The sequence below is a fragment of the Nerophis lumbriciformis genome, linkage group LG06 (assembly GCF_033978685.3).
Source record: "Nerophis lumbriciformis linkage group LG06, RoL_Nlum_v2.1, whole genome shotgun sequence".
Taxonomy (NCBI): Eukaryota; Metazoa; Chordata; class Actinopteri; order Syngnathiformes; family Syngnathidae; genus Nerophis; species Nerophis lumbriciformis.
The window spans coordinates 2,621,751-2,645,825 of NC_084553.2; the positions used below are offsets into that span (position 1 = coordinate 2,621,751).

Below are 24,075 nucleotides of genomic sequence, written 5' to 3' on the forward strand. Positions count from 1 at the left end.
ACTCGCTCATCTTTTCTTCATCCATCCATCCCTTCGAGTTAGCTTTTATGATGACGCCGGCTGGAAAGGTCTCTTTTGGCAAGGTCTTCCTTTTGAATATCACCATGGGTGGAAGTTTCTGGCCATTAGCATGGCAAGCTAGAACCACAGTGAAGGATGACTTCTCATTCCCTGTGGTGCGAATATTCACCGTACGTGCTCCCGTTGTATCCACAGTGCGGTTCACAGGAATATCAAAAGTCAGTGGAACCTCGTCCATGTTGATAATGTTCTCTGGCCGGATCTTTTTTTCAGCTATCTTGTTTTTACAATATGCACGGAAAGTAGCCAGCTTTTCTTGAAAGTCTTTAGGCAGTTGCTGTGAAATAGTAGTCCGTGTGCGGATGGAGAGATTGTGTCTTTTCATGAACCGGAAACCTGTCGCTTTGTAGGAGCCATTTTGTGGTCTTTACAGATGTAAACACACAAAGGAAATGAAACGTAATATCCGCGCGCTTCTTCTTCTTATACGCGGGCGGGTGGTTGCTTACAGTAGAAGAAGAAGCGCTTCCTGTTCTATGGGGGCGGGTGCTTACCTTGGCGGTTGCTTGCGTAGAAGAAGAAGCACTTCCTCTTCTACGGGGAAAAAAGATGGCGGCTGTTTACCGTAGTTGCGAGACCGAAACTTTATGAAAATGAATCTTAATATTAATCCATATATAAAGCGCACCGGGTTATAAGCCGCACTGTCAGCTTTTGAGTAAATTTGTGTTTTTTAGGTGCGGCTAATAGTGCGGAAAATACGGTATATATATATATATATATATATATATATATATATATATATATATATATATATATATATATATATATATATATATATATATATATATATATATCTATAATACTGTATATAAATCATTTAAATTTGGAACACAGCATCATCATTTCACAGCTTTTTGGTTGTTAGAGTTAGAGTTTATATACATATATTGCATTCTATTTTAGTTACTTGAGTTTACAACCCCCTGGCACTGTTTTTGTACGGTTTTTGTACTTATTTTGTACTTATTTTGTACTTATTTTGATTATTATTTCTCAATTGTTTGTAAATGTTGCAATTTTTAAATAAAGGTTTATAAATCAAAAAAGGAGCAAAAAGAAGTGGAGGATGTAATGACACCTCCTCACCTGAGAGCGGCAGTAGTGCTAACATGTGCGAGCTCTGTTTGCTCTGCCGGAAATGAGGAGAAAAGTCAAAAAAAAAAAAAAAGCTAGCGACGGAAGAAGTCTGCGTTCTTGTCCTCGTTCTGAAGTACGTGCACATTCCTGACATTATTATAACACTAATTATGTTAGCGAGTGACTTTGAACAAACCGATTCTTCATGTCAGAACAAACTCTTCTCTGTCAACTTCAACGCTTCCTTTAGCTAGCCTAGTTTAGCTTAGCTTAGCTTAGCTCGTTAGCTGCTAACAAAGGAGACGCGGATGCTATCAAGACTTTGCGTGTAAAGAAAGTGTCGTGATCGTGTCGACATGTGTGAAGGAGCCATGTGCGAGTACGAGGACCAACTTTCTCCCACAAAAGAGGAGAAAAAGCAACTTCCGGACGCAGTTTTCAAGCCTCTTTTTCATTTCAACACAGCAGGTTTGTTCACTTCTTCTTTCTTTCATTCTAAAAGTCCCTCCTCAAATGTCAACTTTCACTATTATTTCATCCAGACGCAACAAGAGAATCTCAGTAAAAGTAAAATAATGCTATTTGGTACCAGTAGAAGAGAGCATCATAGACGAACACAAATAGACGGAGTAGACATTGAAAGGGTAAAAGAAACCAGATTTTTGGGAGTATAGGCGAGGGCGGACCGACGTCACTTCCGCCTGCCAATCCCCTAGCAACCGGTCGCCATATTGAATTCGTTGAAAACAAACCAGCTCACAGCGAACACAGCATTGACAGAAAAGGCATTTAACGAGGTTTCACGGCATTTTAAACTGTTCTAAATGGCGTATGATTATGTAAATAGTCTTTCCAGTGAGGCTAGGTTAAGATACGAGTTCAAATGTTCTGTAGTTGGATTAAACGACTGCCCTTACCGCCTTCCAGCAGATGCGTGGACTGATAATCCTACACAATGGCCGGACATGGAATTTGGAAATCTTTATGTCTACCTCACAAGCGCACCAGGTCGGTTGTTAGCTTCGGTTGTTATATAACGAATAAATCACATAAAAATGGTTAAATCACCCAAGGTATGTTGATAAATGATAATAAGGATGACACGGTGGCTACCAGTATCTGTATATTTATTATATCTGTAGAGAGCTCGTTCAAATTCAGTTCAGTATTATGATTTATTATTTGCTGAATTACTGGAAATAGCCTTTATACCGTATGTTATTGTTGTGCAACAACAACAACTTCAGCTGTCGAACGTTATTCAGTAAAAATTCAACAGGTTCAACATTAGCATGGACGGTATAGCCAAGTTGTGGTTAAGAAGGTGGATTTTTGTTCCTTATATTTACCAGAAGCGAAGTGATCCGAACACACGACCCGGGATTTTGGGGGACTCCGGTGAGAACCGTCCCCGTTTTCCCGGTGTAAAGCTGCGAGCCATTTGTCTCGTCTCTGTGGGCTTTTAGCACGCTTTGGCAGAACAAAATACGACCTTTGTTTTCCCTGTTTCCAGTTGTGGTTTGCACAACCAAAAACAACACAGTTTTTTGGCATTTTGGAGGCAGAATGACGGGTTTAATCAGCGCAGGTCGACAGGTTAAAGAGTAATGGCGATGGTTTGTTTTCAACGCCAGTCAGGTTGCTATGGCTCGAAGAACCCGTATGTAGCTCAGTTGCCCAGATGTCGGCCCTGCCCTATTAATAGATGATCAAATGAAGTGGGAATCTCATATACAAAATATACAACATAAGGTGGCAAAAACATTTCAATAATGAATAAAGCAAAATACGTCCTGGGCCAAAAATGACTTCATATTCTCTACTGCTGGCTAGTGTTACCATATCTGAGTTATTGTGCAGAAATGTAGGGAAATAACTACAAATGTGCGCTGCATTCGCTAACCGTGTTACAAGACAGATCAATTAGACTGATACATAATGTTGGATATAGAGAACATACAAACACTTTATTTATTGAGTCAAAAATATTAAAGTTGGATGATTTGGTGACATTGCATACCTGCCAACTACTCCGGTTTTCCCGTAATTAGTACGGTTTTCATCAACCTATTCCGGGTTACGGTTGCAGTGATAAAAAATACGGTTTTTCATTAATTAAAAAAAAATTTTTTTTTTAAATGCGCGAGGCTATTTATAGCACCGCTGCCAAGCACGAGGCACCAGTTGCCATTGTTTCCAAACGAGCGAACGATCATGGAATCAGCCGGAGAAACATCGCAAACTAGTCTTAAACCGAAAAGAAAACTGCAGTCATTCCGTAAAGAATATTCAAAAGCCTATCCGGGAATAATTATCCGTTCCAAAAAGGGTGAAAAGTACGCGAATTGCACCTTGTGCAGGCAAGATTTTTCGATCGGACACGGAGGAATTAGCGATGTAAAAGACCACGTTGGGACAAAAAAACACAAGTCTAATGCCGTTGCTAGCGATACAAGTGGAAAACTTTCAACGTTTTTCGGATTTTAGCCACAAAAAGGTAATGACACCAATGTTATCTATTGGAATTGTTTAGTACTGTTATACTGTTAAAAGTGTTTATACTATTTATGCTTTCAAGTCCAAGTTGAAGAAATCTTGTTAAATGTTGACAGCATAACTACCAAAATACAGAAGTATGTCCTTAATATTTTTGCAGTGCTATTTCTGTTGAAAAGTTCAAATGATTACATTAGAGATGTGATGTGCCACTTTTCAAGTGTCTGATGGCTTCAATTCATTTGCATTAATTTTTCATATTTTGAATTCTTTTGAAAGGCTTACAAAAAAACTACATTTGAATTGTAATTCCATGCTATTGACAGGACTATTAATTTTAATGAAGTTAGCTTACCATGTTTACAGTATGATAATTGTGATAGAAATGTGAATTTTAGGCACAGAATATTTTTTACAATTGAACAAGGCAGTAGATTATACAAGCTTGGACAGAAAGTTAATAATGACACCAATTTTTTTTTTAATGGAATTGTTTAGTACTGTTTTACCATTTGTTTACTGTAAAAAGTGTTTATACTTTCAATGAACAAATTGAAGTCTTGTGAAAGGTTGACAGGATAACTGGCATTAACTGTCAAAATAATTTCAAACTATTGAAGTTAGCTTACAGAATAAACATGTCAATCAACCCATATGATTTTTGCTGTAATATTTTTGTTTTGAAAAGTCACTGTGACTGATAGAAAAGTCATGGTTTTAGCAACATTTTAACCTGTCTGAATGCAATCAATCATTTTGCGTCGCCCCCCTGAACCCCCCACCAGGACTTTGTCCTGGACCTACCGGGGCCTGCGGCCCCTGGACCCTGGCTACTAGGTTTTTCTGATTTCAAAAGTTGGCAGGTATGTATTAATAGATGATCAAATGAAGTGGAAATCTCATATACAAAATATACAACATAATGTGGCAAAAACATTTCAATAATGAATAAAGCAAAATACGTCCTGGGCCAAAAATGACTTCATATTCTCTACTGCTGGCTAGTGTTACATATCTGAGTTATTGTGCAGAAATGTAGGGAAATAACTACAAATGTGCGCTGCATTCACTAACTGTGTTACAAGACAGATCAATTAGACTGATACATAATGTTGGATATAGAGAACAAAGAAACACTTTATTTATTGAGTCAAAAATATTAAAGTTGGATGATTTGGTAAAATTGCAAAGAGCTAAAATGATGTACAAAGCAAACTATAAGCTGCTACCAAAGAATGTACAACAATTCTTCTCTACTAAAGAGGAGAAATATAACCTTAGAGGAAAATGTCATTTAAAACATTTGTATGCACGTGCAACACTTACAACCTTTAGCATATCAGTATGTGGAATTAAATGGTGGAATGGATGAAGTAAAGAAGTGAAACATTGTACTGATATGATCCACTTTAAGAGCTTGTTCAAATAATAGTGCTTACAAAATACAAAGAAGAAGAATTATGAGAAATACTTTCAACCTTATTGAAAATAAAATATTCTTCATCTCAGTATGTTAATAATGACTTAATTAATTACATATTACAAAACTGTTGTATTACTCATTCACGGATGTCAGATTACTATAAAAAAAAGTCAGTAAATTTATGTTTATATTTGTAAACGCTCTGAAGTGGGAAAGTCAAATCAAATCAAATCAACTTTATTTATAAAGCACATTTAAAATTTACCACAGGGGTAGCCAAAGTGCTGTACAATGGGCAGGTTAAAAGATAAAACGAGTACCGAGCAAACACAACACAACACAAACAGAACACGATAAAAAATAAATAAATAAAATAGAATAAATAAAAACTTAAAAACATAAAAACAGGTTGACAGCAGGTGTATTATGGGGCGCCATTGCAGGATGGATATCACTCAGTGTTAAAAGCCATGGAATAAAAGTATGTTTTTAAGAGAGATTTAAAAACAGGAAGAGAGGAGGCTTGTCTAACACTCAGAGGTAGGTCGTTCCAGAGCTTGGGAGCAGCAAAGGCGAAAGCTCTGTCACCTCTAAGCTTCAGCCTTGTGTCAGGGACCGTCAACAGCAGCTGATCGGCTGATCTTAAGGATCGGGTGGGGCAGTAAGGCTGAAGGAGGTCGGAGAGATAGGTTGGCGCGAGGTTGTTTAGACATTTAAAAACAAATAAAAGGAGTTTATTAAAAGGAGGATTAAATAAGCTTCACTTCTTCCTACTCCTTTTCAGACATGATGTCAAGTGAAATGATATGAAATAGTGTGATGTAAGTGTGTTCATGTTCCAAATCAACTAAAGAAAGAAAGAAAGAATGCATCAGACGACACTTGATAGTGAACATTTGTGTTAAAAGCACAGAAGCGTAGAAGGACGTGACCGTGGACTCGGAGCTTGGACGCCATTTTGTGTCTAAGGAGGGTGTTATTCATCTCTAGCTTCACCACATCTACTATATCAGTGTTTTTCAACCACTGTGCCGCGGCGTGAGATACAGTCTGGTGTGCCGTGGGAGATGATCTAATTTCACCTATTTGGGTTGAAAATAATTTTTGCAAAGCAGTAATTCTAGTCTGCAAATGATGTGTTGTTGTTGAGTGTCGGTGCTGTCTAGAGCTCGGCAGAGTAACCGTGTAATACTCTTCCATATCAGTAGGTGGCAGCAGGTTGCTTTGTGGATGTGGGAAACAGCGGGAGGCAGTGTGCAGGTAAAAAGGTGTCTAATGCTTAAACCAAAAATAAACAAAATGCGAGTGCCCCTAAGAAACGGCATTGAATCTTAGGGAAGGCTATGCAGAACCAAACTAAAACTGAACTGGCTACAAAGTCAACAAAAACAGAATGCTGGACGACAGCAAAGACTTACTGTGGAGCAAAGACGGCGTCCACAATGTGCATCCATACATGACATGACAATCAATAATGTCCCCACAAAGAAGGATAAAAACAACTGAAATCTTCTTGATTGCTAAAACAAAGTAGATGCGGGAAATATCGCTCAAAGGAAGACATGAAACTGCTACAGGAAAATACCAGCAAAACAGGAAAAGCCACCGAAATAGGAGCGCAAGACAAGAAGTAAAACACTACACAGGAAAACAGCAAAAACACTCAGAATAAGTCAGGGTGTGATGTGACAGGTGGTGACAGTACACCTACCGTATTTTTCGCACCATAAGGCGCCCTGGGTTATAAGCCGCGCCTTCAATGAACGGCATATTTCAAAACTTTGTCCACCTATAAGCCGCCCCGTGTTATAAGCCGCATCTAACTGCGCTAAAGGAATGTCAAAAAAACAGTCAAATAGGTCAGTCAAACTTTAATAATATATTAAAAACCAGCGTGATGTGGGCGCGCATGGAGTCGTATATCAACATGGACGAAGCTGCGTGAAAAAAGCCACCCGGCCTCTTCGCGTAAACTTAAACTTACCTTAACCACTCGCTCATCTTTTCTTCATCCATCCCTTCGAGTTAGCTTTTATGATGACGCCGGCTGGAAAGGTCTCTTTTGGCAAGGTCTTCCTTTTGAATATCACCATGGGTGGAAGTTTCTGGCCATTAGCATGGCAAGCTAGAACCACAGTGAAGGATGACTTCTCATTCCCTGTGGTGCGAATATTCACCGTACGTGCTCCCGTTGTATCCACAGTGCGGTTCACAGGAATATCAGTTGCTGTGAAATAGTAATCCGTGTGCGGATGGAGAGATTGCGTCTTTTCATGAACCAGAAACCTGTCGCTTAGTAGGAGCCATTTTGTGGTCTTTACAGATGTAAACACACAAAGGAAATGAAACGTACGGTAATATCCGCGCGCTTTTTCTTCTTCTATGCGGGCGGGTGGTTGCTTACAGTAGAAGAAGAAGCGCTTCCTGTTCTATGGGGGCGGGTGCTTACCTTGGCGGTTGCTTGCGTAGAAGAAGAAGCGCTTCCTGTTCTACCGGGAAAAAAGATGGCGGCTGTTTACCGTAGTTACGAGACCGAAACTTTATGAAAATGAATCTTAATATTAATCCATATATAAAGCGCACCGGGTTATAAGCCGCACTGTCAGCTTTTGAGAAAATTTGTGGTTTTTAGGTGCGCCTTATAGTGCGGAAAATACGGTACTTTGAGACAAGAGCTATAGTGATGCATGCTTGGTTATGCTTTAAAGTCATATCCAACAATTGTGACTGTTTACTGTCAACTGAGTTTAAAAAAACACTGCACTATATCACACAATAATGATAAACACATGTAGTAAATAATCATATTATTATTACTGATATAAAACTCCGCTGATCAAAGCCACAGTTTAAAGGGGCCATTTGCAACTTGCCTAAACTTACCTGTTTTAAAGCAAAAAGTAGAAGAAGTACACCACGGGCTCGCTTTTTAGTAGTTTAAAGTAGTATATATATTTTAAAGTGTCTGTTTTTTACAATTATTAAGTACATCCACTGAAAATTTGCTTGTCGGCCCGAGGAATTTGTCTGACTTGTCTTTCACATGCACACACGTGCACACAGGGAGGGCGTGCACGTACACTAAAACTAGGTTTTTGTGTGTCTGTATGCGGAGTAAAACTATGTTTTTGTGTGTCTAAAAATAGGACCTAAGCACACATACTGTACAGCAGATTTTTACAGCTTTTGTGTGTGTGTGTGTGTGTGTGTGTGTGTGTGTGACACATTTTTTTTCTCTAAATTTGGCCCCCCGAGTCAAAAGAATTGCCCAAGCCTGTGACATACCTGCCAACTACTCCGGTTTTCCCGTAATTAGTACGGTTTTCATCAACCTATTCCGGGTTACGGTTGCAGTGATAAAAAATACGGTTTTTCATTCATTAAAAAAAAAAATTTTTTTTAAAGTTTTATTCACGAAATCACGTAACAACAATGACAATCGACACTGCTTCCCGTAACTTCCTATCGAGCCATTCCGAATGCCATGCGCGAGGCTATTTATAGCACCGCTGCCAAGCACGAGGCACCAGTTGCCATTGTTTCCAAACGAGCGAACGATCATGGAATCAGCCGGAGAAAAATGGCAAACGAGTCTTAAACGGAAAAGAAAACTGCAGTCATTCCGTGAAGAATATTCAAAAGCCTATCCGGGAATAATTATCCGTTCCAAAAAGGGTGAAAACTACGCGAATTGCACCTTGTGTTCGATATTTCAATGACGACATTGGAAAAGTATTGTCAGTACTTCTGTCTTTGAGGGAATGCAATACGGCTTCCACAGGCGAAAACATTTACAAAATACTCGCGGAAGAAATAGACTCAAACGAAATTCCTTGGCAGAATTTGGTTTGCTTTGCTGCCGATAATGCTGCAGTGATGATGGGATCTAAAAAGGGTGTTGCAGCTTTCATTACGGAAATGTCTCCTTCGGTTTACATCGCCGGTAAGTACAGTTCGTAGCATAAAAAAACTCACAAAACATCAAATCAAAAATAATTTCTGTGTACAGTATATCTTTTTATTTGTGATAACGATAACATGTTCAAAACAAGTAACATATAACTATCATACTATTCTATTACTTCTTAATTCTATGATGCTATTGAATTACATTTTAATGAAGTAAACTTATCATAAAGTTACCATATCATTTTTGCAGTATGATCAATCTGATAGAATAAATTTGGATTTTAGCCCCAAAAAGGTAATGACCCCAATGTTATCTATTGGAATTGTTTAGTACTGTTATACTGTTAAAAGTGTTTATACTATTTATGCTTTCAAGTCCAAGTTGAAGAAATCTTGTTCAATGTTGACAGCATAACTACCAAAATACAGAAGTATGTCCTTAATATTTTTGCAGTGCTATTTCTGTTGAAAAGTTCAAATGATTACATTAGAGATGTGATGTGCCACTTTTCAAGTGTCTGATGGCTTCAATTCATTTTCATTCATTTTTCATATTTTGAATTCTTTTGAAAGGCTTACAAAAAAACTACATTTGAATTGTAATTCCATGCTATTGACAGGACTATTAATTTTAATGAAGTTAGCTTACCATGTTTACAGTATGATAATTGTGATAGAAATGTGAATTTTAGGCACAGAATATTTTTTACAATTGAACAAGGCAGTAGATTATACAAGCTTGGACAGAAAGTTAATAATGACACCAATTTTTTTTTTTATGGAATTGTTTAGTACTGTTTTACCATTTGTTTACTGTAAAAAGTGTTTATACTTTCAATGAACAAATTGAAGTCTTGTGAAAGGTTGACAGGATAACTGGCATTAACTGTCAAAATAATTTCAAACTATTGAAGTTAGCTTACAGAATAAACATGTCAATCAACCCATATGATTTTTGCTGTAATATTTTTGTTTTGAAAAGTCACTGTGACTGATAGAAAAGTGATGGTTTTAGCAACATTTTAACCTGTCTGAATGCAATCAATCATTTTGCGTCGGGGGGGCGAAGGAACCCCCCACCAGGACTTTGTCCTGGACCTACCGGGGCCTGCGGCCCCTGGACCCTGACTACTAGGTTTTTCTGATTTCAAAAGTTGGCAGGTATGCTGTGATAGAATTGACATCATTACGTGGGGACGGCGTGGTGCTGTTGGGAAAGTGGCTGTGCCAGCAACCTGAGGGTTCCTGGTTCGATTCCCACCTTCTACCAACCTCGTCACGTCCGTTGTGTCCTTGAGCAAGACACTTCACCCTTGCTCCTGATGGGTGGTGTTTAGGGCCTTGCATGGCCATCAGTGTGTGAATGTGTGTGTGAATGGGTGAATGTGGGAATAGTGTCAAAGCGCTTTGAGTACCGTATTTTCCGCACCATAAGGCGCCCTGGGTTATAAGCCGCGCCTTCAATGAACGGCATATTTTAAAACTTTGTCCACCTATAAGCCGCCCCGTGTTATAAGCCGCATCTAACTGCGCTAAAGGAATGTCAAAAAAACAGTCAGATAGGTCAGTCAAACTTTAATAATATATTAAAAACCAGCGTGATGTGGGCGCGCATGGAGTCGTATATCAACATGGACGGAGCTGCGTGAAAAAAGCCACCCGGCCTCTTCGCGTAAACTTAAACTTCCCTTAACCACTCGCTCATCTTTTCTTCATCCATCCCTTCGAGTTAGCTTTTATGATGACGCCGGCTGGAAAGGTCTCTTTTGGCAAGGTCTTCCTTTTGAATATCACCATGGGTGGAAGTTTCTGGCCATTAGCATGGCAAGCTAGAACCACAGTGAAGGACGACTTCTCATTCCCTGTGGTGCGAATATTCACCGTACGTGCTCCCGTTGTATCCACAGTGCGGTTCACAGGAATATCAAAAGTCAGTGGAACCTCGTCCATGTTGATAATGTTCTCTGGCCGGATCTTTTTTTCAGCTATCTTGTTTTTACAATATGCACGGAAAGTAGCCAGCTTTTCTTGAAAGTCTTTAGGCAGTTGCTGTGAAATAGTAATTCGTGTGCGGATGGAGAAATTGCGTCTTTTCATGAGCCGGATCCCTGTCGCTTAGTAGGAGCCATTTTGTGGTCTTTACAGATGTAAACACACAAAGGAAATGAAACGTACGGTAATATCCGCGCGCTTCTTCTTCTTCTACGCGGGCGGGTGGTTGCTTACAGTAGAAGAAGAAGCGCTTCCTGTTCTATGGGGGCGGGTGCTTACCTTGGCGGTTGCTTGCGTAGAAGAAGAAGCACTTCCTCTTCTACGGGGAAAAAAGATGGCGGCTGTTTACCGTAGTTGCGAGACCGAAACTTTATGAAAATGAATCTTAATATTAATCCATATATAAAGCGCACCGGGTTATAAGCCGCACTGTCAGCTTTTGAGTAAATTTGTGGTTTTTAGGTGCGGCTAATAGTGCGGAAAATACGGTACCTTGAAGGTAGAACAGCGCTAAACAAGTAGAACCCATTTACCATTTAAGACAGAAGAGGGCGGGATATAATCCTTACAACGCTTGGAAAGTCAGCGCCCACTAAGCATCTTGTTCTCCTTTTTTTTTTTTGAGTAAAATAACTTAAATAAACAACTTTTGTCACACCCACGACTAGTCTGCCGACTAAGAGGACAGCCACGACAGCCCAGAGAAACTAAAGCACGTGTTTGTTTTCTTTGGTCCTGCAGACGTCAGCGAGGAACATCTTCCTCCTGAGCAGCAGGAGTGGAGCTCCCGGGTGAAGGAGGAGTGTCCGCAGCCCCCCCACATTAAAGAGGAAGAGGAGGAGTACAGCATCAGCCTGGAGGGAGGGCATCCTGACGAGGACCAAGTGATTCGTGTCATTGTGAAGAGTGAAGATGAAGAAGAGGAGGGTGAAAGTGAGGTGGAGAGACCAAGCAGCAGCTCAACACAACACATGACAACAGAAGGTGATGGAGACCACTTTGGAGGATCACAAGCAGCCTTAGCTCCACTGTCAGATAGTGAGCACACATCTGCTGACACTGATGATGATGATGATGATGAAGACTGTAAAGCGGATACGACACGTCGCACCGACAACACACGCTGGAAATGCTCGGAGTGTAACAAAAGTTTTTATGACGGCAGCACCCTGAAAAGACACATGACCTGCCACACCGACAACATGCACTGGAAATGCTCCGAGTGCGAGAAAACCTTCAAGCAAAAGAGCAACCTCAAAAGACACATGAGATATCACACGGGGGAGAAACCATTCATTTGCCCGGAGTGCGACGAGCGATTCTACGAGAAGGCCCATTTGATCGCGCACACCAGGCGACACAAGGGAGAGAAAGCCTTCCCCTGCCCGGTTTGTGGCAAGCGGTTCTACGAGAAAGCCCGCATGATGGTGCACACCAGGACTCACACCGGAGAAAAACCATACTCCTGTTCAATTTGCGGTAAACATTTCTCCGTGAAAGGCAGCTTGTTAATTCACACCAAAATACACACCGGAGAAAAGCCTTTTAGCTGCTCCGTGTGCGATAAAAGCTTCATTCGGAACGCTGGTCTGGTGGCGCACATGAGGAGACACACGGGGGAGAAAGTGTTCAGTTGCCGTGTGTGTGATGGAAGATTCTCCTACAAATACCAGCTGGACAATCACAAGTGTGCTGGTGACAACGGCAGCTGTCAATCAAGCTTGTTGGGCTGAGCAGTGTTTGCTTCCTGCTTCTCAGACTCTTCCTTTGGTTGTTTTTCAAATAAAAGCTTCCTTCACTGACTGAATTCTCTTTGGAATTCATTCTACTTCCAATGAAAATGCCAACTTATTACCTAAAATTAACTTCAGACTTCACTCACTAGAATTGAATCATCAAGAGAATAAACCTCAACAATCAACATCTTGTCATTTTTTAAGTGCATAAGAAAATAAATACCGTAGTCAGCATGAATTAATATTTTTGTTAAACGTTAAGCATTAAAGTGGAAGTTATGTACGTTACTCACTTCTTGTTTTATTCCAAACTAGATGAGGTCATTCCTGGAGGAATGCATACTTGCCAACTACTCCGGTTTTCCCGTAATTAGTACGGTTTTCATCAACCTATTCCGGGTTACGGTTGCGGTGATAAAAAATACGGTTTTTCATTAATTAAAAAAAAAAAAAGGGTGAAAACTACGCGAATTGCACCTTGTGCAGACAAGATTTTTCGATCGGACACGGAGGAATTAGCGATGTAAAAGACCACGTTGGGACAAAAAAACACAAGTCTAATGCCTTTGCTAGCGATACAAGTGGAAAACTTTCAACGTTTTTCGTCGCCCAAACAGATTCTTTGGATGTGATAAATGCCGAAGTTTTATTTACGGAGGCAATAATTGAGCATGGACTTCCAATCGCACTGGCTGATCACATGGGACAGTTAAATGTTTGTAATGCAACCTTTAAAAATCATTACGCGGTGATCGCGGTCCCAAAAATAAACTTTTCTTGCATGATAATGTCCAGAAAAACTCACTTTATATTACTATAGAGTCCTTTTAACGAATGAGTTTGATGGTTTATCACAAACCTTAAATGAAAGAAGTCCTTTGTTCTCCTGCACCATGCATGCGCTTTGGCCTTGCTTCGTGTTTGGTGCGCAATCCTGTCGGCTGTATTTCACAGCACGTCTTTGACAACTTGAAGTGGCATAAAACATTTAAAACAAAGGGATTATAGGAACAATCACTTTCAGTGTTTTATGCCACTTCAAGTTGTCAAAGACGGTATGCTGGTGCCCGACTGCCACAAGTGGAACAAACATTTGAAACAAAGGGGTTATAGGAACAATCACTTTCAGTGTTTTATGCCACTTCAAGTAAACTTATCATAAAGTTACCATATCATTTTTGCAGTATGATCAATCTGATAGAATAAATTTGGATTTTAGCCACAAAAAGGTAATGACACCAATGTTATCTATTGGAATTGTTGAGTACTGTTATACTGTTAAAAGTGTTTATACTATTTATGCTTTCAAGTCCAAGTTGAAGAAATCTTGTTAAATGTTGACAGCATAACTACCAAAATACAGAAGTATGTCCTTAATATTTTTGCAGTGCTATTTCTGTTGAAAAGTTCAAATGATTACATTAGAGATGTGATGTGCCACTTTTCAAGTGTCTGATGGCTTCAATTAATTTTCATTAATTTTTCATATTTTGAATTCTTTTGAAAGGCTTACAAAAAAACTACATTTGAATTGTAATTCCATGCTATTGACAGGACTATTACCGTAATTTGAATGAAGTTAGCTTACCATGTTTACAGTATGATAATTGTGATAGAAATGTGAATTTTAGGCACAGAATATTTTTTACAATTGAACAAGGCAGTAGATTATACAAGCTTGGACAGAAAGTTAATAATGACACCAATTTTTTTTTTAATGGAATTGTTTAGTACTGTTTTACCATTTGTTTACTGTAAAAAGTGTTTATACTTTCAATGAACAAATTGAAGTCTTGTGAAAGGTTGACAGGATAACTGGCATTAACTGTCAAAATAATTTCAAACTATTGAAGTTAGCTTACAGAATAAACATGTCAATCAACCCATATGATTTTTGCTGTAATATTTTTGTTTTGAAAAGTCACTGTGACTGATAGAAAAGTGATGGTTTTAGCAACATTTTAACCTGTCTGAATGCAATCAATCATTTTGCGTCGGGGGGCGAAGCCCTGAACCCCCCACCAGGACTTTGTCCTGGACCTACCGGGGCCTGCGGCCCTCGGACCCTGGCTACTAGGTTTTTCTGATTTCAAAAGTTGGCAGGTATGGGAATGTGGTGTGAATGCTCCAATGCTGAAGTTGAAGTGAATGGCTGACAGAATGTAGTATGAATTTAAGAATAGTTTCAATGTTGGAATGGTTTGAATGTTGAAGAGTTAGAATTTCCAGGGAAACAGGAATTTGTTTTGGAACTTGGGGGAGTGTTAGTTTGAATGTCCAGGATGAGTGGAATGTGTTGATGTTGGGAAAAATGTGGGAATTGTGCAACTTGAAAAAATGTCCCACTCATTTCAATGGGAAATTTGGGAATTTTGTGAAAAGCGGAATTTTTTGAAAATGATAAGGAGCATGAATGTCCTGGATGAGCTGAATTGGTTGGTGTTAGAATTGTTTAAATCAGGCAAGAACTGTTGAAGTAGTAAATGGTATTAGGGACTTTCGAGAAAATCTGGATTTTATTTTTACTTGGAAAAATGGTAGTTTGAATTTCCAGAATGGTGGAATGGGTTAAAGAATGTGGGAATTGTGGAAGTTTGAAAAATGGCCAATTCATTTCAATGGGAATTTCCAAAAAATGTGGGTTAATTCCGGGAAAAGCGGGAATTTTTTGAAAATGGTAAAAAAACAAACTTGAATGGTCTGAATGAGTTGGAATGGTTGGTGTCGAAATGTTTCAATTCGGTGGAGAAAAATGTCGAAGTAGTAACATGTTGAATTGAGAAATGGTATTACTGTATTCCTGAAAAACCGGGAATTTTTCCAGTTCAAAAAACAACTTTGTTTTTGTCCTGATTAAGAGGAATGTGTGGACGGTGGAACGGTTAAAGTGGGTTGAAAAATGTGGAAAGAGTAGTCGCCAGAGAAAAGGGTGGAAATAGAGCTTTGGAAAACCAGGAATTCTGGAAAATTCTGGAATTTTTTTAACTTGGAAAAAGGTAGTTTGAATGTCCAGGATGGTGGAATGTGTTGAAGGTGGAATGGTTTGAATAGGTTGTAAAATGGCCAATTTATTTTGAATGGGGAAAATAAAAAAATTAAAGAAATAATGGGAAATCCTGGAACTTTTTTAGAATTGTTGAAGTAGAACACACAATTCCTGAACAGGCTGAATATTTTGAAGTTGGAACAGTTTGAATCAGATGAAAAATGTGGGAATTGTGGAACATTGAAAAATGTTACATTGATTTCAATGGGAATTTCCCCACAAATTTGGCAAAATTCGGGAAATGCGGGAATTTTTTTGAAAATGAAAAAAAAAAACTTGAATGGTCTGAATGAGTTGAAATGGGTGGTGTTGGAATTTTTCAAATCGGTGGAGAAATGTTGAAGTAGTAACATGCTCAATTAAGAAATGGGATTACAGAATTCCTGGAATTTCTGGAAAACCGGGAATTTTCCCAGTTCAAAAAACAACTTCGCTTTTGTCCTGATTAAGAGGAATGTTTGGCCGGTTGAAGTGGGTTGAAAAATGTGGAAGGAGTAGTCGCCAGAAAAAAGGGTGGAAATAGGGCTTTGGAAAAACAGGAATTCTGGAAAATCCTGGAATTTTTTTGAAATTGGAAAAAAGGTATTTTGAATTTCCAGGATGGTGGAATGTGTTGAAGGTGCAATGGTTTGAATAGGTTGTAAAATGGCCAATTTATTTTGAATGGGGAAAATTAAAAAAAATAGAGAAATAATGGGAAATCCTGGAACTTTTTTAGAATTGTTGAAGTAGAACACACAATTCCTGAACAGGCTGAATATTTTGAAGTTGGAACAGTTTGAATCAGATGAAAAATGTGGGAATTGTGGAACATTGAAAAATGTTACATTGATTTCAATGGGAATTTCCCCCAAATTTGGCAAAATTCGGGAAATGCAGGAATTTTTTTGAAAATGAAAACAAAAAACAAAAACTTGAATGAGTTGAAAGGGAATTTCCCCCAAATTTGGCAATATTCGGGAAATGCGGGAATTTTTTTGAAAATGAAAGAAAACAAAACTTGAATGATGTGTTGGAATTTTTCAAATCGGTGGAGAAATGTTGAAGTAGTAACGTGCTCAATTAAGAAATGGTATTACAGAATTCCTGGAATTTCTGGAAAACCGGGAATTTTCCCAGTTCAAAAAACAACTTTGCTTTTGTCCTGATTAAGAGGAATGTTTGGCCGGTTGAAGTGGGTTGAAAAATGTGGAAGGAGTAGTCGCCAGAAAAAAGGGTGGAAATAGGGCTTTGGAAAACCAGGAATTCTGGAAAATCCTGGAATTTTTTTGAAATTGGAAAAAAGGTAGTTTGAATTTCCAGGATGGTGGAATGTGTTGAAGGTGGAATGGTTTGAATAGGTTGTAAAATGGCCAATTTATTTTGAATGGGGAAAATAAAATAAAATAAAGAAATAATGGTAAATCCTGGAACTTTTTTTTAGAATTGTTGAAGTAGAACACACAATTCCTGAACAGGTTGAATATTTTGAAGTTGGAACAGTTTGAATCAGATGAAAAATGTGGGAATTGTGGAACATTGAAAAGTGTTACATTGATTTCAATGGGAATTTCCCCCAAATTTGGCAAAATTCGGGAAATGCGGGAATTTTTTTGAAAATGAAAAAAAACAAAAACTTGAATGAGTTGAAATGGTTGCTGTTGGAATTTTTCAAATCGGTGGAGAAATGTTGAAGTAGTAACATGCTCAATTAAGAAATGGTATTACAGAATTCCTGGAATTTTTGGAAAACCGGGAATTTTCCCAGTTCAGAAAACAACTTCGCTTTTGTCCTGATTAAGAGGAATGTTTGGCCGGTTGAAGTGGGTTGAAAAATGTGGAAGGAGTAGTCGCCAGAAAAAAGGGTGGAAATAGGGCTTTGGAAAACCAGGAATTCTGGAAAATCCTGGAATTTTTTTTAAATTGGAAAAAAGGTAGTTTGAATTTCCAGGATGGTGGAATGTGTTGAAGGTGGAATGGTTTGAATAGGTTGTAAAATGGCCAATTTATTTAGAATGGGGAAAATAAAAAAAATAAAGAAATAATGGTAAATCCTGGAACTTTTTTTTAGAATTGTTGAAGTAGAACACACAATTCCTGAATAGGCTGAATATTTTGAAGTTGGAACAGTTTGAATCAGATGAAAAATGTGGGAATTGTGGAACATTGAAAAATGTTTCATTGATTTCAATGGGAATTTCCCCCAAATTTGGCAAAATTCGGGAAAAGCGGGAATTTTTTGGAAGATGAAAAAAAACAAAACTTGAATGAGTTGAAATGGTTGGTGTTGGAATGTTTCAAATCGGTGGAGAAATGTTGACGTAGGAACATGCTCAATTAAGAAATGGCATTACAGAATTCCTGGAATTTCTGGAAAACCGGGAATTTTCCAGGGTTCAAAAAACAACTTCGCTTTTGTCCTGATTAAGAGGAATGTTTGGCCGGTTGAAGTGGGTTGAAAAATGTGGAAGGAGTAGTCGCCAGAAAAAAGGGTGGAAATAGGGCTTTGGAAAACCAGGAATTCTGGAAAATCCTGGAATTTTTTTGAATTTCCAGGATGGTGGAATGTGTTGAAGGTGGAATGGTGTGAATAGGTTGAAACATTTAGAAATGTGGAGGATTGAAAAATTGGCAATTAATTTTGAACGGGAAAAATGTCCTGGAATTCTGGGAAACCTGGGAATTTTTGGAATTTGTCAAGAGAAAGCCTGCGATTCCAGAATAGTCTGAACAGTTTGACGTTGGTTAGGTTTGACTTTGGTGGAAAAATGTGGAAGGTGGAGCGCGCCAATAACTGGAGAAGAAGAAGTTAAATAATTAATTATTTATATACAATGATTTGCAAATCCTTTTCAAGCCATATTCAGTTGAATATGCTACAAAGACAACATATTTGATGTTCAAACTCATAAACATTTTTTTTTTTTGCAAATAATAGTTAACTTAGAATTTCTTGGCTACAACATGTGCCAAAGTAGTTGGGAAAGGGCATGTTCACCACTGTGTTACATGGCCTTTCCTTTTAACAACACTCAGTAAAGGTTTGGGAACTGAGGAGACACATTTTTGAAGCTTCTCAGGTGGAATTCTTTCCCATTCTTGCTTGATGTACAGCTTAAGTTGTTCAACAGTCCGGGGGTCTCCCTTCTGCTATTTTAGGCTTCATAATGCGCCACACATTTTCAATGTCTGGACTACAGGCAGGCCAGTCTAGCACCCGCACTCTTTTACTATGAAGCCACGTTGATGTAACACGTGGCTTGGCATTGTCTTGCTGAAATAAGCAGGGGCGTCCATGGTAACGTTGCTTGGATGGCAACATATGTTGCTCCAAAAGCTGTATGTACCTTTCAGCATTAATGGTGCCTTCACAGATGTGTAAGTTACCCATGTCTTGGCCACTAATACACCCCCATACCATCACACATGCTGCCTTTTACACTTTGCGCCTAGAACAATCCGGATGGTTCTTTTCCTCTTTGGTCCGGAGGACACGACGTCCACAGTTTCCAAAAACAATTTGAAATGTGGACTCGTCAGACCACAGAAGACTTTTCCACTTTGTATCAGTCCATCTTAGATGAGCTCAGGCCCAGCAAAGCCGACGGCGTTTCTGGGTGTTGTTGATAAACGGTTTTCGCCTTGCATAGGAGAGTTTTAACTTGCACATACAGATGTAGCGACCAACTGTCGTTACTGACAGTGGGTTTCTGAAGTGTTCCTGAGCCCATGTGGTGATATCCTTTACACACTGATGTGGCTTTTTCATGCAGTACAGCCTGAGGGATGGAAGGTCACGGGCTTAGCTGCTTACATGCAGTGATTTCTCCAGATTCTCTGAACCCTTTGATGATATTACGGACCGTAGATGGTGAAATCCCTAAATTCCCTGCAATAGCTGGTTGAGAAAGGTTTTTCTTAAACTGTTCAACAATTTGCTCACGCATTTGTTGACAAAGTGGTGACCCTCGCCCCATCCAGGGGTTTGCTTTACAAACTTTCAGCCCCACCTAAAACAAAATTCACCAGCCGCCCCTGATTATGATGCATTCTCATTTTAGGCAAAGTATAAGACAATACTTTCTTAACAGTATAATTGTAAGCAGGAATAAGTCTTCAAGTAACAATATTCAAATACTAACATTGTTGGGTAAGACAGACTTTGCTTTTATTCTGAATCCAGTGAAACAGATTGGTGGTTTTAGCTGATATAAAGACTTTCAGGTGTTTATATATGTTTATGTTGAAGTATTTGGCAGACGCTTTTCTCCAAAGCGACATACATCAAAAATACATATAAAACAATCAGTGTAAACATGATCATTTAAGGGAAGAATGTAATAGAAAATATCAATACAAAGTGTCAAGACAGAATAAACTGCAGCAACAGAGATACAGTCTATAAGATATATAGATATCTAATGTATTCATACATTGTTTATGTAGCATGTATATATAACCTCATCATATTGTTTCTTCAATTTAAAAATAGCTGACCCTTCTCTGGGATTATATTCCCAGTTTTGATCTGGTCACTTCTAGCATATAAGAATATTCTATTACTGTTAAGCAAACTATGAATAATAAAACATGTGTCCTTTATCATAGCTACACGTATGAGGAAAAAAGCGTGTGAAAATCAGTGGTATTCAGTGAGGTAAGATGAATTAAATGTCATTGCTCCTGCCAAATGAATTGCACTGAGTGGAGCGGATCACCACTCCAAGATGGCGGCCCCGCGTCTCGTCAGCGCCAGTAGGCAGTAGCGCTCCATGCTAATATGTGCACATCCGGTTGACACACACAAAATGGCGTCGTCAAGTCAATTGTTTTTGTGGTAGCATTTTCGCTACACTTTGCATCAAAACCACATGAATTATTCGTGCAAAGGATTAACATTGACGCTCTCCGTGCTAGTTTAGCTTGCTAGTTGGCGACAAAGTGACCAGCACGTGGCTAAGTGTGCGTGTAAAGTGTTGTGATTGTGTGAAAATGTGCAAAGTAGAAATGCTGAGAGTGTTGGTGAAGCAGCGACTAACTGCTGCTGTGGAAGAAATATTTGTAGTGTTAGAAAGAACGATAGCAGAATACGAGGAGGAACTTTCTAGAACAAAAGAGGAGAACGAGCGACAACGTCAACTACTGGACGCTCTTTTCAACAAACATCAACAAACAGGTTTGTTTACTTCTCACTCTAAAATGTGGACTGACTTTATATTTGATCATGGCAACTGTTCCTTAAACGCCTTTTTTTCTTTACGTGTTTACACATGAACAAGAACGCTTTAGACGTCTATGATACACCAATATTTAGGAGAGAAAATATGCATTCATTGGGTTTATTTCATCGGGACAATTATGTTGGATGAACACATCTTACATTCTACAACATTTTGGTCAGGGCTAATTGAATTAGGGGGAAAACAGCCCAAAATGTGAAAAATGCCGAAAATGATCAAAATTCCACAAGTCCCGCGAGGAGCCAGAATGGCCAAAATGTCAAAAAAATAGACCCAGGAATGACGCACAGGGAAGCAGGGAAGAAAAAGCGGAAAACAGCCATAAATGTGAAAAAATGTCGAAAATGATAAAAAATACCTAGCCAAAACGCCGAAAATGTCGAAAATGATAAAAAAATACCTAGTCCAAATGCCCAAAATGATAAAAAAAAGACCTAGCCAAAATGTCAAAAATACACCCAAGAATGACGCACAGGGAAGCAGGGAAGAAAAGGGGGTAAACGGCCATAAATGTGAAAAAATGCCGAAAATTATGAAAAATACCTAGCCAAAATGCCAAAAATTATGAAAAATACCTAGCCAAAATGCCCAAAATGATGAAAAATACCTAGCCAAAATGCCAAAAATTATGAAAAATATTTAGCCAAAATGCCCAAAATGATAAAAAAAATACCTAGCCAAAATGTCAAAAATACACCCAAGAATGACGCACAGGGAAGCGAAGAAGAAAAGGGGGTAAACGGCCATAAATGTGAAAAAATGCCGAATATGATAAAAAAATACCTAGCCAAAATGCCAAAAATTATAACAAATACCTAGCCAAAATGCCCAAAATTATTTAAAAAAATACCTAGCCAAAATGCCCAAAAACGATAATAAATACCTAGCCAAAATATCAAAAATACACCCAAGAATGACGCACAGGGAAGCAGGGAAGAAAAGGGGGTAAACGGCCATAAATGTGAAAAAATGCCGAAAATTATGAAAAATACCTAGCCAAAATGCCCAAAATGATGAAAAATACCTAGCCAAAATGCCCAAAATGATGAAAAATACCTAGCCAAAATGCCAAAAATTATGAAAAATATCTAGCCAAAATGCCCAAAATGATAAAAAAAAAAATCCCTAGTCAAAATGTCAAAAATACACCCAAGAATGACGCACAGGGAAGCGAAGAAGAAAAGGGGGTAAACGGCCATAAATGTGAAAAAATGCTGAAAATGATAAAAAAATACCTAGCCAAAATGCCAAAAATTATGAAAAATACCTAGCCAAAATGCCCAAAATTATAAAAAAAAAATACCTAGCCAAAATGCCCAAAACGATAAAAAATACTTAGCCAAAATGTCAAAAATACACCCAAGAATGACGCACAGGGAAGCGAAGAAGAAAAGGGGGTAAACGGCCATAAATGTGAAAAAATACCAATTATTATCAAAAATACCTAGCCAAAATGCTAAAAATGCCCATGTGGCTAAGTGTGCGTGTAAAGTGTTGTGATTGTGTGAAAATGTGCAAAGTAGAAATGCTGAGAGTGTTGGTGAAGCAGCGACTAACTGCTGCTGTGGAAGAAATATTTGTAGTGTTAGAAAGAACGATAGCAGAATACGAGGAGGAACTTTCTAGAACAAAAGAGGAGAACGAGCGACGTCAACTATTGGACGCTCTTTTCAACAAACATCAACAAACAGGTTTGTTTACTTCTCACTCTAAAATGTGGACTGACTTTATATTTGATCATGGCAACTGTTCCTTAAACGCCTTTTCTTTACGTTTCTACTCATGAACAAGAACACTTTAGACGTCTATGATACACCAATATTTAGGAGAGAAAATATGCATTCATTGGGTTTATTTCATCGGGAAAATTATGTTGGATGAACACATCTTACATTCTACAACATTTTGGTCAGGGCTAATTGAATTAGGGGGAAAACATCCCAAAATGTGAAAAATGCCAAAAATGATCAAAATTCCACAAGTCCCGCGAGGAGCCAGAATGGCCAAAATGTCAAAAAAATAGACCCAGGAATGACGCACAGGGAAGCGGGGAAGAAAAGGAGGTAAACGGCCATAAATGTGAAAAAATGCCAAAAATTATGAAAAATACCTAGCCAAAATGCCAAAAATTATGAAAAATATCTAGCCAAAATGCCCAAAATGATTAAAAAAAATACCTAGCCAAAATGTAAAAAATACACCCAAGAATGACGCACAGGGAAGCGAAGAAGAAAAGGGGGTAAACGGCCATAAATGTGAAAAAATGCCGAAAATGATGAAAAATACCTAGCCAAAATGCCAAAAGTTATGAAAAAAATCTAGCCAATATGATAGAAATTACCTAGCCAAAATGTCAAAAATACACCTAATAATGACGCACAGGGAAGAGAAGAAGAAAAGGGGGTAAACGGCCATAAATGTGAAAAAATGCCGAAAATGATGAAAAATGCCTAGCCAAAATGCCAAAAGTTATGAAAAAAATCTAGCCAAAATGATAAAAATTACCTAGCCAAAATGTCAAAAATACACCCAAGAATGACGCACAGGGAAGAGAAGAAGAAAAGGGGGTAAACGGCCATAAATGTGGAAATAATGCCGAAAATGATGAAAAATACCTAGCCAAAATGCCAAAAGTTATGAAAAAAATCTAGCCAAAATGATAAAAATTACCTAGCCAAAATGTCAAAAATACACCCAATAATGACGCACAGGGAAGAGAAGAAGAAAAGGGGGTAAACGGCCATAAATGTGAAAAAATGCAGAAAATGATGAAAAATACCTAGCCAAAATGCCAAAAATTATGAAAAATACCTAGCCAAAATGCCCAAAATTATTTAAAAAAATACCTAGCCAAAATGCCCAAAACGATAAAAAATACTTAGCCAAAATGCCCAAAATGTCAAAAATACACCCAAGAATGACGCACAGGGAAGCGAAGAAGAAAAGGGGGTAAACGGCCATAAATGTGAAAAAATGCCAAAAATGATGAAAAATACCTAGCCAAAATGCCAAAAATTATGAAAAATATCGAGCCAAAATGCCCAAAATGATAAAAAAATACCTAGCCAAAATGTCAAAAATACACCCAAGAAT

At 38.4% G+C, this 24,075-nt stretch overlaps 1 protein-coding gene across 1 annotated transcript in view; it reads left to right on the forward strand.

The window, feature by feature from the left end:
• The first annotated feature begins 1,247 nt into the window (after positions 1-1,247).
• The window catches only part of LOC133608408 (uncharacterized), a 54,149-nt gene continuing 31,321 nt past the window's right edge, over positions 1,248-24,075 (forward strand). The window contains exons 1-3 of the mRNA XM_061963620.2: positions 1,248-1,629; positions 11,723-12,709; positions 22,416-22,673. Coding sequence (XP_061819604.2) covers positions 1,518-1,629; positions 11,723-12,709; positions 22,416-22,673 — 1,357 coding nt within the window. The 5' untranslated portion in view covers positions 1,248-1,517. The remainder of the gene's footprint in view (positions 1,630-11,722; positions 12,710-22,415; positions 22,674-24,075) is intronic.